Below are 12949 nucleotides of genomic sequence, written 5' to 3'. Positions count from 1 at the left end.
TCAGGTGATTTTACAGTGTAGGTGAAATCCCAGCCCTCCTTGCTAGAATATAACATGACATTTTGTATTGCTTCAGTGGACATGTGTCAATAAAAATAAGGTTTACCATCAGCACAAACTTCAAGTGATTAGAATTTTGTCCTATAACCTGGAGAACATCATGAATGAGAAAACTGTCAGCAAATCCTGATTAATAAGTCACCTTTCCTTCTAGGAGCTCAGCAAGAGTTAGGCATTTGGAATGAGGCACTGGAGGTTAATGTGCAAAAGCAAGTGGGAGGCTGTGAACTCCTGAACTTTTACACTTCAGCCTGACACAGAGCCACTCTCCCAACCATCAGTAGTTCCTCTTCAAAGGCACTCTAGAACCAGACTGCCTTCTATACCTCTACTTCACATTTCTCCTCTCCATCAGAATCATAATTATCTTCCAGACATTGCTCATCCTCCTTCTATTTCTGGCTTTTCAATGCTGTCTCCCATTCCAGGCACCACTCCTGGGCACCTCTCAAACCCCTGCAAATACAGTATCAGCACCTGCGTAGTAATTAATGTTCTCAGTTTTTCTCCTCCAGTCTGCTTCATCAGGCTAATTAAGACACTGAGTCTTCTGAACTTCACGACTGCATGGAATTATTCCTTTCAAGCATTTATTAAAAGTGTATGGAAAATAAGTTTATTTGTTTGTTGCCTTTCTTTTTAATTAAAACTGAGATTTCAACAGAGTGAAAAACTTCAGAAGCCATTTTCAGAAAAACTTCCAACAATATAGTCATTATTCTTATCTCAACTCACAGCCACTGCACAATTCCTTTCCCACTCCTTTCTCTCTATTTTTTTCCATCCCCAAGGAACCTGATACAGGGTGTTAGTGGAAATGTAGAGAAAAGAAATTGTCAAGTCCTGCAAAAATGACCATGAAATGTCACTGGACCACAAAGGAACAATAGGCAATAAGATAGCATAATGGGAACCATGGAAACTTCAAGCTGTATTTTTATTTAAAAAGGAGATTAAATGCAGATCTCCTCTGAGGCTCTCGTACTATTCCAGCTGGACTTGAGCACAATTAATGTGTCAACTATTATCTGAATGTGCTGTTCCAAAAGACAGACTGAGCCAACTTAAAAGCCTACTGCCCCTCAAGGGGCTGTTCTGTCCCATCTTCTCCCTGTCCATTTACTCCCAGTGCTTATCTCCCAAATGGCTCTAGTCCTCCACAGTGAGGAAATTCAGCTCCCTGAACAGCACAACCACCAGCAGCATCCCGCTGAAACATAATAAAAAAAAGGAAGAAAGAAAAAAAAATTACACCTCAGACAAGAATCCATCTGAGCAAAGAGCTGGGACTGGGACCATGTGGAGCAATGTGGGAGAGATGAAACAACACAACAAGCCAAACCACAGCTGAATAGCCAAGACCACCCAGAACATCATTGTTTGCTCTGCTGGATTTTTTTTTTTCCAGAATCAGCTTCTTACTCTGATTTGTTTGTTGCAGGAATAAATGGCTGGTAATAGGAGAGTCAAGAGTGTACAACTAGAAATAAACACAGAGGCTGAAAAAGACCAAGCCCCGAATACAGTTTTTTCCCTATCCCAAGGCAAGGATCACCTCTTGCCTCCCCCCTAGTCCTGGGTGTATGCCTGCTGCAATAACATTGCTTTTTTCACCTCCTACCACCACTGTTCCTGTAAGCATTGTAGCTATGGCTCCATAAACATGAATAAGTTGCAAAATGAAAGACAAAAAATTGCAAATTTATTTTATTTCAATTCTGTCCATTTCAATAGCATCTATGAAATTTCTGCAGCAGCTGGGCTAACAGAAGTGTGAAAATGTCATTGGTTTCTAGCCACAGATTTTAAGAAAATATTTCTGGAGCACAAGTGCATAGTACATATTCACAGCACAGTACTGAATTAGATTACACTCTGCCAGCTGCACATTTATGAAAAAGGTATGGATGTAAAACACCAAAACCAGTTCACAAGTGTAGGATATTTTTGTACTGTTTGTTATCTTATTAAAATGATTTCTACCGCATTCTATCATTCCTGCTTTAAGACAAAGTTGTTTTAAACAGAGGGATGAAATATAGCCAGAGTAGTTAGGATAATCCCCAGGAGAAAACTGAGGGGTAAGGACTGGGGATGGAGCATATCAGGAAATCTAGAGACATACTAAAGGTGCAAGTTGTTAAAGCAGTCCCAATTCATTTGTTCACACTGCCCTCAAAACTCTCCTGGATTGACAGGGCTTCAATACAGATGTAGGAGCAGAAGATTAGATGGTTGTGGTAAGGTTTTTGTCAAAACCAGAGGTATCCATGTCCATGTGCTTGTGGTTTAAATGCCAGCCATTGTTCATCCTCACAAGAGGATCCCTCTTGTGAACTTGGACAGAGAACCCAGGCAGCATCAAAGGTTTTTTGTCCTATTGCAATAGAAATAACTGTGAAAAAAGCAAAACAAAACACCCTTTCCCTAAGTGGTTCACAGTTTAATGAAAAACTATAAGAAAGTAATAAGTAATTAACTTTGGAGTTGGACTTAATCTGTGTGTGTCCCTCTCAACTCAGAATATTCTGTGAATCTATGAAGTGAGGAAAAACTGAAAGAATGAGAAAGCCAGGATAACAGCTAGACACAAAAACATCTGGACTTAGGGCTCCTAAAAAAACCCTAAAATCAGCTCTTTCGATGCCAGTTTTACAACATTATTTTTATTCACTTGACAAGTCTCAAAACAAATCAGGGGAGGAGGGACTGCCTCTTGGGCAGTGTTCCTTGTCATCTACCTCAGGAATCTGTCCAGGTATCAGTGCTTTTCAGAGCTGCTGGCAAAATTTGAAACAAGAGTCATACAGTTGTAGTAACTTAGATTGATGTTGGTAATTTGGTTAGGGGAACTCAGTGGAGCCACATGGTTTAACACGCTTGAACACAGTCTGGAGTAAAGACCACTGGTTATCTCTTTTGACTCCACAATTTCTTCCAGCATCACCCCTCTCCTGAACTTGTAGTAACTTAGATTGATGTTGGTAATTTGGTTAGGGGAACTCACTGGAGCCACATGGTTTAACACACCTGAACACATTTTGGAGTAAAGACCACTGGTTATCTTTGACTCCACATTTTTTTCCAGCATCACCCCTCTCCTGAATGCTGTGCACCACACTGCATGCATGACCAATGGAGCAGAGACTCCTTTGCAGGAGAAAGGCAGACAGGGAATGATGTATTCCTCCTGTGGACAGCATCAGTGAAACCATTAATGAATTGTGGCAGCCAGTTCCACCACCATGCTCCAGAAACAACGTTTACCACAAAACTTCATGGGAACTTGGAAACTCTCATGTAGTGGCAAGAGCTGTAGAGGTACTCTCAACTAAGAGAAAATTAAGGGGTGAGAACTCAAAATTGCAGCTGATAGAGGTACTTAAATGAGGTAAAAATGAGGATGATAGGACATCACTGAGGTTCCAAGGTTAAACCGCTTCAACTAATGAATCTTTGGAACAATTTCTTTACTGGTGTGGCTTCTCAATCACTGAACTCTTAATATGATGATGAATCTTCTTCTCAAAGCCAAGCTATAGCCCACAGAAATATTATGAAGCAGAACTTATTGTCAAGGAAGCAATTACACCAGATACTACTTAACCTTTATTAGCTATGAATAATTATTATTTCCATGAAAATTACCTGTATTCTGCTGGGCATCATCAAATCCATCAGGAAACTTGGATCTGAAGGCAACATGCAGATACAGCAAAGCAGGAAGAATGCAAACGTCTAAAAAACTAATTTAGCCCACCACACTTCTACAGTAGGAGAAACGCACAAGCAACTAGAACAGGGAGAAAAGTAAGAGGGGAAAAAAAAAGTTTCATTTTCATCCCTGTAAACAAAAACAAGACACCTTTCCAGCTGTGTACAAGCTGAAAGGAAAAAGAGAAAGATGCAGTCAATAGACACACACATGACACTTTATTTAGAAAGTTCTGTTTCATTGTAAATGACTTTTCCTTACCCAGGCTCTAGAACATTAAGAATAAACAGGCATGGCACCTCAGTTGTAGGACAGACTGCTATTGTGTTGTTCTTCTAGCATGGAGCTCTGGTTGCTTAGTAAAATTTTACCTGTAACTTCTCTTTATTTGGGCAGAGGGAGAAAGTTGAAAAATAGGCACTGAGACTCTTCTTCCATTTCATAGTTACAGAAACAGCAGGACTCAACAGTAAAGGTTTGCTATTTTGTTTCCCCTGCTCAGGGAGAAAGGTGTATTACAGAAAAAAAGTCTTTGCAGATCTTAAGAGTTTCATATATTTTTACAGTATCTTACTTAAGGCATTTTACTTATTGTACAGCATCACGGTTTTTAACTCACTCTACATCTACGCCATTATTCTATGGAGAACTGAGACCCAGCAGGACTGAAACCACCACATAATAAAGCTCCCTCCAAGCTATCAACAGAATAATTTGCATTTCCCTGTCCAACAATTTGAAACTACTTTCTCATGAAAATACTTACTCTTTAAAAGCTTTGCTCGTTTCAATCTTAAAAGATTCCTGAGATAGTGTGTGGGATTCACATTCTCTGAACAGAGAGAGACAATCCTCTCTCTCTGGGTTTTTCCTGGAGAAGCAAAGAATGATCAAAACAATTCTTAACTCATTTGCTGCTCCTGTGTTTGTGCGCAAGTGGAATGTATTCTGGAGATTTTTTACCCAAGGTGACCAACTGGATCCACATGTGGGTCGGGACTCTCAGGCAGAGTCATTAGTTTTTGAGTTAGAAGTAAGTATAATATAGTATGTATCCTCTTTAATACAATATAATGTAATATAATATAGTTTTAATAAAGTGAGCATTCAGCATTCCAAATCCATGGAGTCAGATGCCAATCATTCCCAGACACTGGGGTTGCCTGATTGTACAATAATAGTGGGCACTTGATTTTTTTCAGAGCGCCCTTAGTATTTGGCCAAACATAGCACGTGTATATTGATGCAAACAGGAAGCTTGTTGTTGGCAAAGGTTTTATTGTGTCCATCTGAGTAAAAGCTCATTTTCTGTTCTGGTGACAGTCCATCACCACACACGTCAGACAGCGCTGTCTGGGCCGGTGCCAGCTGTGCCAGCTGTGGCCGAGCGCTGTTGAACATCTGTCTCTGGCAGGGGCTCTGTGGCGTGTGCCTGTGCCGGAGCCCCAGACTTGACCGCGTGCAGCGCGTAGTTCAGGCTCGTGCTCTCCACCCAGCTCCAGGAGCCCGAGAGCGGATTATACAGCATCCCATTCACGCTCCTGACTGAAAAGCCATCTAGGAAAGAAAGAAGCCATATAAAGCAACAGATGATCTTAATATTGTAGGTCACTGCAACACCAAGCTCTTTAGAACAGCAAGTCTGAAACATGGTTCTTCCTCTGGGCTGTGAGGGATCTGCCTTTGCCAGACACCCCCACATGCAGTGCCACTGGCATCGCAGGTGACAGCAGGTCCTGCTCCTGGAGGTGGCTGCACAGCTCTGTGCCAGGCCATGCACCACCAGCAGCTGCAGGGCTCTGCTGAAAACCCCAGCCTCACACCTCCCCATCTGACTGACTGGTAACGTTTTCTGGAGGTGGAGACGCGCTTCAGGTTGACATCACATGCTCCAAAATCAAAATCTGAGCACATCTTTGCAAGGATTCTTCAGATTCCCTTTAGGAATGGAAAAATGTAAGAAAAAGGCAGATTAACGCCATCAAGGACTTGGTGCAAAGAGTGATTTATCACTCCCAGCTGAGCAGCACTCAGTTCACTGCATGGATCTGCTGTGTCCCAGCAGGATACAGGATGGAAAGCAGAAAACAAACACCCTATCAAAATAAATCACTCCACTGCACCTGCTTCTCCTTTCAAAGGAAGAACTAAAAAAACATCAGTATGTGAACCAGTATTAGTCATATTTCTTATGGCATCACTGCAAAGTGCCAAGAAAAGACCTTGCTAAGAGAATAGCTCCACTCATACTTCAGCTTCTTTGCAGTGCACTAGAGCAAAGTGAAATATTTGGTGAGAGGGTTTTAAAACATCTGTGGTGAAGGAGGGCAATGGGTAGAAGTCTTCCCAGCTCAGTGCTTTGTCTATTTTAAAAGCAGTCAGACCAGGGTAATTTAATTAGAAATAATTATAATCAGTATCCCAGAGTTTCTCAAGAACTGACTAATGAATTTGTGGTAGGTTTCATCTTCACATTTTGGAAGAAATCTTTTAGTAACATAATGTGAATAGAGAACATGGAGCAGCAAACCAAAAATAAAAACACCTCCTCCCAGAGGAAAGGAAAGGCGACAAACAATGCAGTGGCAGCAGTGCAGCCCCAGAGTGCCAACACAGTCAATTCCTCAAACCTGACCTCGAGCTTATGAACCACTTCAGAGCACACATTCTGTCACCAGAACACAATGGAAAACACTGGAATTTTTTATTTAGGCTATTGAACAGAGGGCAGCTGCAACAGTGATTTTGTTCTAGTAATCATTGCATTCTTAGGATTCAATTTAATTTATTTTATGCAAAATCCAGTAAGCAGCAGTGTCTTTAAACCAGGAATGATACTCTTAATATACAACCATTAACACAGGCAGGAAAAGCTGTGTATTGTTCCTAGCACTCACTCCACCTAACTTATCACTTTGCCATTTCCACAGGCACCATTTGGATATCTCTCTCCATTCCCACCATCTGGCCTGAAACTTACTTGATTCCAGGAGGTGCTCCAGCTCTTCAGGGGGAACAAATTTCTCCCATTCATGTGTTCCTTCTGGTACAATCCCCATTATTTTTTCTGCAACCACAATTCCCAGGACGTAGGACAATTGTGTTTTATTGATTGTCGTAATGAATAAAGAACCTTCAGGCTAATTAAAATATTAAAATGTTCAATTAGAAGAATTTTTGGGGTTTTTTTAAATCGTAAATTTAATCACATTAAGACAAATCATTTGTCTATGTCACAGTCTAGACAATGCAAGATTAAGAAGTAATTTCATCCTAGGATAGATATTTATAACATTTTAATACAAGAAAGAATATAATTTTCTAACAGTATGTCTCAGGAATCTTCAAAGAATCAACATAATCAGGTCTTGGGTGGCCTAGAAACTATTCTCTCGCCCAAAGAACATCTAGAAAAGTCACTTATAATATTTTATGCTCAGGAAATGGATAAATAAAAGATATTAAAGCATATACAATATCTACTGTTAAGAGTAAAAAAACAAACAAACAAAAAAACAAAACAAAAAAACACCAAAAAAAAGGAAAATTTAAAAAAGGGAAAAAAGAAAACAAAAAACCCAGAAAACCCAAAAACCCAATGAAGCAAAAAACCAAAATAAAACCACAAACCGCTTTTATAACTGAAACCAAAGTAAAATGTGAAATACTTCCTCAATTTCTGAGACTGCTGAATGCCATGCCATGCTTGTTTTAATAATTACAGAGGCAAAGAAACAAAGCCAGAAACAAATTCTAAGTCCTTAAAGGACTATTTGTTAGAAATAAGGGATAATTTCTTTGTCCCTAGCAGACTAAAAGTTAGTAGTGCATTCAATTGAAATAATTAATATTTCTTCTGATGACCAGAAAGATAAAGAGATCAAAGAAAAGCTACCATTTATGTGCTAAGCTTACCATCTTTCTTCTGCAAATGAATTAGTATCAAGATGAATAACCCCCTGATTATCTCCAAAGATTAACTAGGAACCTTTAAGAGCAATCTAGGATCTCATCTGATGTGATGCTACTGCTGGAATAAAATCTTGTGTCAGAAACATCATTACAGAGCTCTTATGCAGTCTCAGCCACAGCTGTCCATCAACAGCACACTGCCACATTTTCTCTCCCCTGTGTGAAATCAGATTTCTTAAGGTCCTGATGCAATGCAAACCTGCAATGCTAGGTAATGCCTTAACACTTTTCTGAGGCTGAGTTGGGGAAATAAATTTCCCCTAACTGTGGTTACTGAATTTGGGGAGATATATTTGCATCATGGAGAAGAATGGAAGGCACTTCTAGAACATGTTTCTGACTTAGTGGAGGAATGTGTGCAGATGTGTTTTCACACTCATTTTAAAAAGCCACAATAATAAAAGAGAATCAATATTCCCAACGATGAAAGCAAAAACTCTCTTACCTTTAACACCTGAGAGCAACACTTGATAAACGTTTCAAGGTCAGCCACATGCTCCACTACTTCAGAAGCTACAATTACATCAAAGGTTTCCATAGACTCTTCCACAATCTCCTCCAGTGAACTGGACTTGTACTGTATTCTCTTGGCCAGGACTGGATCAAATGACTTGTGCCGATCTGCTGTTCTAATGTTGTCCTCCACAGGATCAATTCCAGTAACTGAAGCTCCCAGTCTACCTAAAGGCTAATAAAAAAGAGTGTAATTTATTCTCTGCATGAAAACAATTTACTTAAAGGTTTCTGAAACTGCAATGTACATACAAGATGCAGAAAGCATCAACACAAGACAAACAACAGTAAATTATGAGCTCTGATCAGGCAGTTTTATTTAAAATGTTTATTAAAGCAAAAACACCCTAAGATTTGGGAAAGATGGTGTTAATTTTCTTAGAAAATTATATAGTGGACTATACACACATCTAAATTGTCTTTTAGAATAATTTGTTCTCAATTCATTTTGTTACACTAAATAAAGATTTATTCCACTACTACTCTCTGATACAGGAAAAACAAAGGGGGAAAATCAACACAGTAATTAAAGGGGGGAAAACAATGCTGTATTTAATTACTGTCATTACTTTCTTCAACATCCACCTGTAATGGTAAATCCTCATATCTTTTTAATGGTTACTTAATATATGATTATCTCTGGGACTTTCTCAGTGCTGAGAACTAAACACTGATGTTTACTAGGATAGCATCAGCCTTGGCTGTCACTCAGGTTTCTCCAGTGTCTTCTTACTCCAAGGTTAGCACCTCAGTCATCACCTCTTCTGAAACTGAAACAGGCTGTAGAACATGACCACATGTATGATATTCCAACCTGAAATTCACCAGTTGTTCAGCCTGAGAAGGTGATGCAGCACACCAGTTTTGCCAGCATTGTTGGAGAGACCCCTCTCGTGAGACTACACGATTTTGCTCAAAGGAGGAGAAAAAAACAAGAAAGAAAACATGGGAGAGATTCAGGTCCCTTTGTAATACCTCACTTCAGATGCTGAGGAAGTTCCCAGAGTAAGTCAGCCAGATCTGCAACCCTAAATTCACAAACCATCCCTAGTCTATTGATGGGACACAGCACTGTTCAGAGCCTGTGTGGACAGCCTTCCACCACAAACAGTAACTTCTCAGTCCCAAGTTTGTGCAGACTTCTCTGGAAGCCACTGTAACATCAGCCCCTTTACCACAGCAATCTCTACTGACACAGGAGAAGTATGATTTGGGTGGTTGATGTTATTCCATGCATTTCCCATGAGATCAAATCAAAGGTGAGAATCCCCATCCTCATGTAAAACATTGAAGATAAGCAGTTCAAATAAACAAATGTGGAAGAAGAAGTTTATAACAAAAATTGCTTCTTTGGTAATGAGAATGTCATGATTCCAAGTATTCCTGCCTAGACTTATAAAGTAAAAAAAAAAAAAAAAAGAAAAAGAAAGAAAGAAATATTCAAGGACTTTTTCATCATTCTTCCCCTCTCCTTTAATTTACAGTGCTTGAAATCTTATTTTCCTGATTTAGAATCTCAGAATTTTAGAATTTCTCATTACCAACTCCCTCATTCTCTGTAAACCACCATTACTATGCTAACCAAACACACTATGGGGTTTTTTGTATGAGTGCACTGCACTATACTCAGTAACTAACATATCATAGAAGAGAAAAAGTCCTCCTTGGAGGATTAGAAATTAGGCAGTGTAATTAGTACAACAATTCAAATACCTTGCATGCCTTCTAAGAAGAAAACACAGAGCTCACTGTTTCTTACCTCACTCAGCAGTCCTCCGCCACAGCCCACGTCAAGAATCTTGATTCCGGAAAGTGGATTTCCCAGATGATAATTACTACTCATGCTCAACAGAGTATCTCTGGAAGAAAAGGGATGTGATTAAGGTTGAACCCGCAAGGTGCTTCAATAGATGCTGTAGTTATCTTAAGTGCCAGTAATTGGCTTTTTTTACAGTATTTTCTGAGGTTATACAGAAACAGTACATATAAAAAAAATCTGTCTACAAAACCATACCTAATAAATGGCACTCTAATATCATTCATAGAATGAAGGGCTGCATATTCTCCTTCTTCATCCCACCACTTATGTGCAAGGAGCTGGAATTTTTTAATTTCCTCTGAATCCACTGATGAGTGTGAAGTGCTGAATGGCCGCTTCACAGTGAACCTAAATAATGAAAGCTGAACATCATTAAACCAATACTAAGATTCCATGTCAGCTGAAATACGGGAAAAACAAATACTGCATCAGAAAATACAAAAAGGTAAAACTCATGTTTCTTTAGAGATTCAAGTTAGACTTGTTTAGTAACATACAGATATTATACACTGCATCGATAACCTATGTTCCCAAACAGATGGCTGCATGCCTCTAATTTTTAAGCTGGCAATTAGTAAAATAAGAACAGGCCACATCAAACATGTAAGATATAAAAATGACTCCATGTGACACTGGCAGGAAGTCAAATTAAATTGTTACAGAATAGGGTAGCCCTCATCTCACAGGGTTATTTTAGATACAATACTTACATGTTGCTTTTCATTTCAGTCAGAGAGACAGGCAAGGTACTACCAGATTTGAGTTGTCTTTTCCTGTTGTAGCCCTGAAGGATATCTCTCAGACCTGTCTGAAAAGACAGATCAGCATGGTCATCTGCATAAATAAAAGACATCCAAATGGAAAACATCAGCTTTACAAGAAGTCAAAGACAAAACACCTAGTTGTAAGAGTGCTGCTCTAGTAGAATACTAACCATGCCAATCTTTGCACATTTGCTCACTATTGTACTTATGGAATTGGGGATTAAATAAAAGAATGTTCACCACCCCTGTACTCCTCAAATTATGTACAATAACTTGTACATAGTATCCACCTTCAGAGACTGCATGGAAAAGAGCTTTTTATGCAACTGAAATGTTTCAGTTAGTGTGAACTTCCTCACAATGTTTACCCTGACCGTAAGCTGTGCACACACACACACACACACACACAGCAGTGCTGGGTTTATTATGTGTTGGAAAGAGACCTACACAGCCGCATACTCATTTGGCACTGTAGGAACCGGTAAGGAAACTTAAGAAAAAACCCTCACGGTGTTTTTTTCTTAAAAAAAAACAGACAGGCCAGGGACAAGATCCCTCAGCTGTTCTCCACTCGTGCTTAGCAGGGCTCTCCCCAGCACGGAGAACACTCGCTCACACCCCGCTGCTGTGGTCACCCACAGCCCCCGAATCACAGCAATGCCTCACTGCACCCAGAGTAAAGCACCCTCTGAGGACGATTTTGGGCCGCAGTGAGCGATGGAGCGATCTAGACACCTTGGGACTCCAAAGGAGGCGGCAGGGGAACAGCACCTTCCCGACCGGCCGGCGCCAGGCTGGGAGTGCTGCGGGACGCGGCCGGCACCTGCCGGCCGGAGGTCTGCGGGGCCCGGCTGTGAGGGAGCCGGCGAAGCCAAGCCCCGTAATGCCGCCCTGCCGGGGCCCTCCCGCCCGCTCATCCCTTCCCGCGCCCGCCCAGCGCCCGCTCACCGCCCGCAGCCCCCGGCAGCGCGGCCGCCGCCGCCGCCGCTCTCGCCCCGCCCCGGTCCGCGGCCCGCGGTGCCGGCTGCCTCGCCGGGCGGGCGCTGGGAAGGTTCCGCCCGGTGCTGGGGCCGGGGCGAATGCCAGCCCCTGCGGTGGCGCTTGTCGCCAGGGCTTCATCTGGAGCAACTCTGCTTAAATGTGTGCCCCGTCATTCCCGTGTCTTGGAACACGGAAAGACCCGCAAGCACAGGCTCGTCCGGATGACAGAGCGCGAGCCCACAGCTTTCAGTCCCCTTCATCACCAAGAAGCACACCGGGCTTGCAGGGCACGGCACAAAGTACGAGTCCTCGCCCCGGGGCAGGCTGCAGAGGGAAGCGATCCCAGAACTTCTGCATGGCTGGGCCTGGGGCAGCCCCCTCAGGGGAGCCACCCAAGCTGGCATGCCGCTGCCTCTGCGAGAGGTTGCCGTGTCACGGTTTGCAGATGAAGTCCAGGCTGTGGCCCAGGAACGAGAAGGGTTTCTGCTCTCCCTGCTCCCTCGCAGGCACTGCTGCCCAGGGCCCCGAACTGCGGTGAGTGGCCCTGGCAGATCAGGGCTGATACACACAAATGGAAAATAATTAAGCCAGTTTTTTTAAGGATTAGTTTTCCCACACTTTATTGAGCAGCAGGTCCCACAAGAACGCCCAGTGAAAACCAAAGCTGCAGTGCAGAGCAAGGCGAAGTTGAGCCGTGAAGGCAGAGCTGGCAGTGCTCCCGTGCCTGCCAGGCCGGTGACCACAGGCCGGGTTCCCTGCCTGGCAGTGCCGATGCTGGCATCCGCAGGCAGGAGGCAGGGCCTGCACAACGCCAAGGGCAGGAGCATCCTCCGGGCTGCAGGAAATCTGTAGTATAACCAGTCCTGGCTTGACTTCCCACTAGTGCCAGCCTGCTGTATGAACGGACCTGGCTTGGAAAGACAACCCTCACTTCACTGCTTGAAATCTGCCTGTTTACAGGTCTCCTGTAAATACAGTATAATTCATGTAGTAGTGAAAGTCTGGATTCTTTTATTTTTAAAGCTAAATAAGGACTGCTGAAAGGGCTCAAAAAAAGCTTGTCTTGACAGCAATTAAACATATGGCAACCCTGCTTAGTATGTACCTGCCTCACTTTTCTACTCA

General features: G+C 42.1%; 1 protein-coding gene across 2 annotated transcripts; it reads right to left on the bottom strand.

Annotated features, from left to right (window-relative positions):
- Window positions 1-5033: 5033 nt before the first annotated feature.
- On the bottom strand, window positions 5034-11751 carry COQ3 (coenzyme Q3, methyltransferase). 2 transcript variants are annotated; one of them, XM_039729872.1, is made up of 7 exons: window positions 11579-11751; window positions 10790-10913; window positions 10275-10427; window positions 10020-10119; window positions 8193-8435; window positions 6756-6915; window positions 5034-5332 (listed from the first exon to the last, which is right to left on the bottom strand). In XM_039729872.1, the coding sequence occupies exons 2-7, from the start codon at window positions 10801-10803 to the stop codon at window positions 5115-5117; spliced, it is 888 nt and encodes a 295-aa protein (XP_039585806.1). In that variant the 5' UTR covers window positions 10804-10913; window positions 11579-11751; the 3' UTR covers window positions 5034-5114. The 2 variants fall into 2 exon arrangements, with proteins under 2 accessions (XP_039585806.1, XP_039585795.1); XM_039729861.1 differs by lacking the exon at window positions 11579-11751 and having other exon boundaries at window positions 10790-10962.
- Between the last annotated feature and the right edge of the window lie 1198 nt (window positions 11752-12949).

Source organism: Passer montanus, unplaced genomic scaffold, assembly GCF_014805655.1.
Source record: "Passer montanus isolate IOZ18808 unplaced genomic scaffold, ASM1480565v1 scaffold11, whole genome shotgun sequence".
In the NCBI taxonomy this organism is placed as follows: domain Eukaryota; kingdom Metazoa; phylum Chordata; class Aves; order Passeriformes; family Passeridae; genus Passer; species Passer montanus.
The sequence above is the reverse complement of the archived record's forward strand: the minus strand, read 5'-3'. Positions and strand labels throughout refer to the sequence as shown.

Bases quoted from the DNA above. Each gene is read 5' to 3' on its own strand.
- COQ3 (XM_039729861.1), bottom strand. From the start codon at position 10,947: ATGTTTTCCATTTGGATGTCTTTTATTTATGCAGATGACCATGCTGAT. The intron at 10,428-10,789 runs GTAAGTATTGTA...TTCATTATTTAG, and splicing joins ACTGAAATGAAAAGCAACAT to GTTCACTGTGAAGCGGCCAT. The intron at 5,333-6,755 runs GTAAGTTTCAGG...TTTCTTTCCTAG, and splicing joins GGAGCACCTCCTGGAATCAA to ATGGCTTTTCAGTCAGGAGC.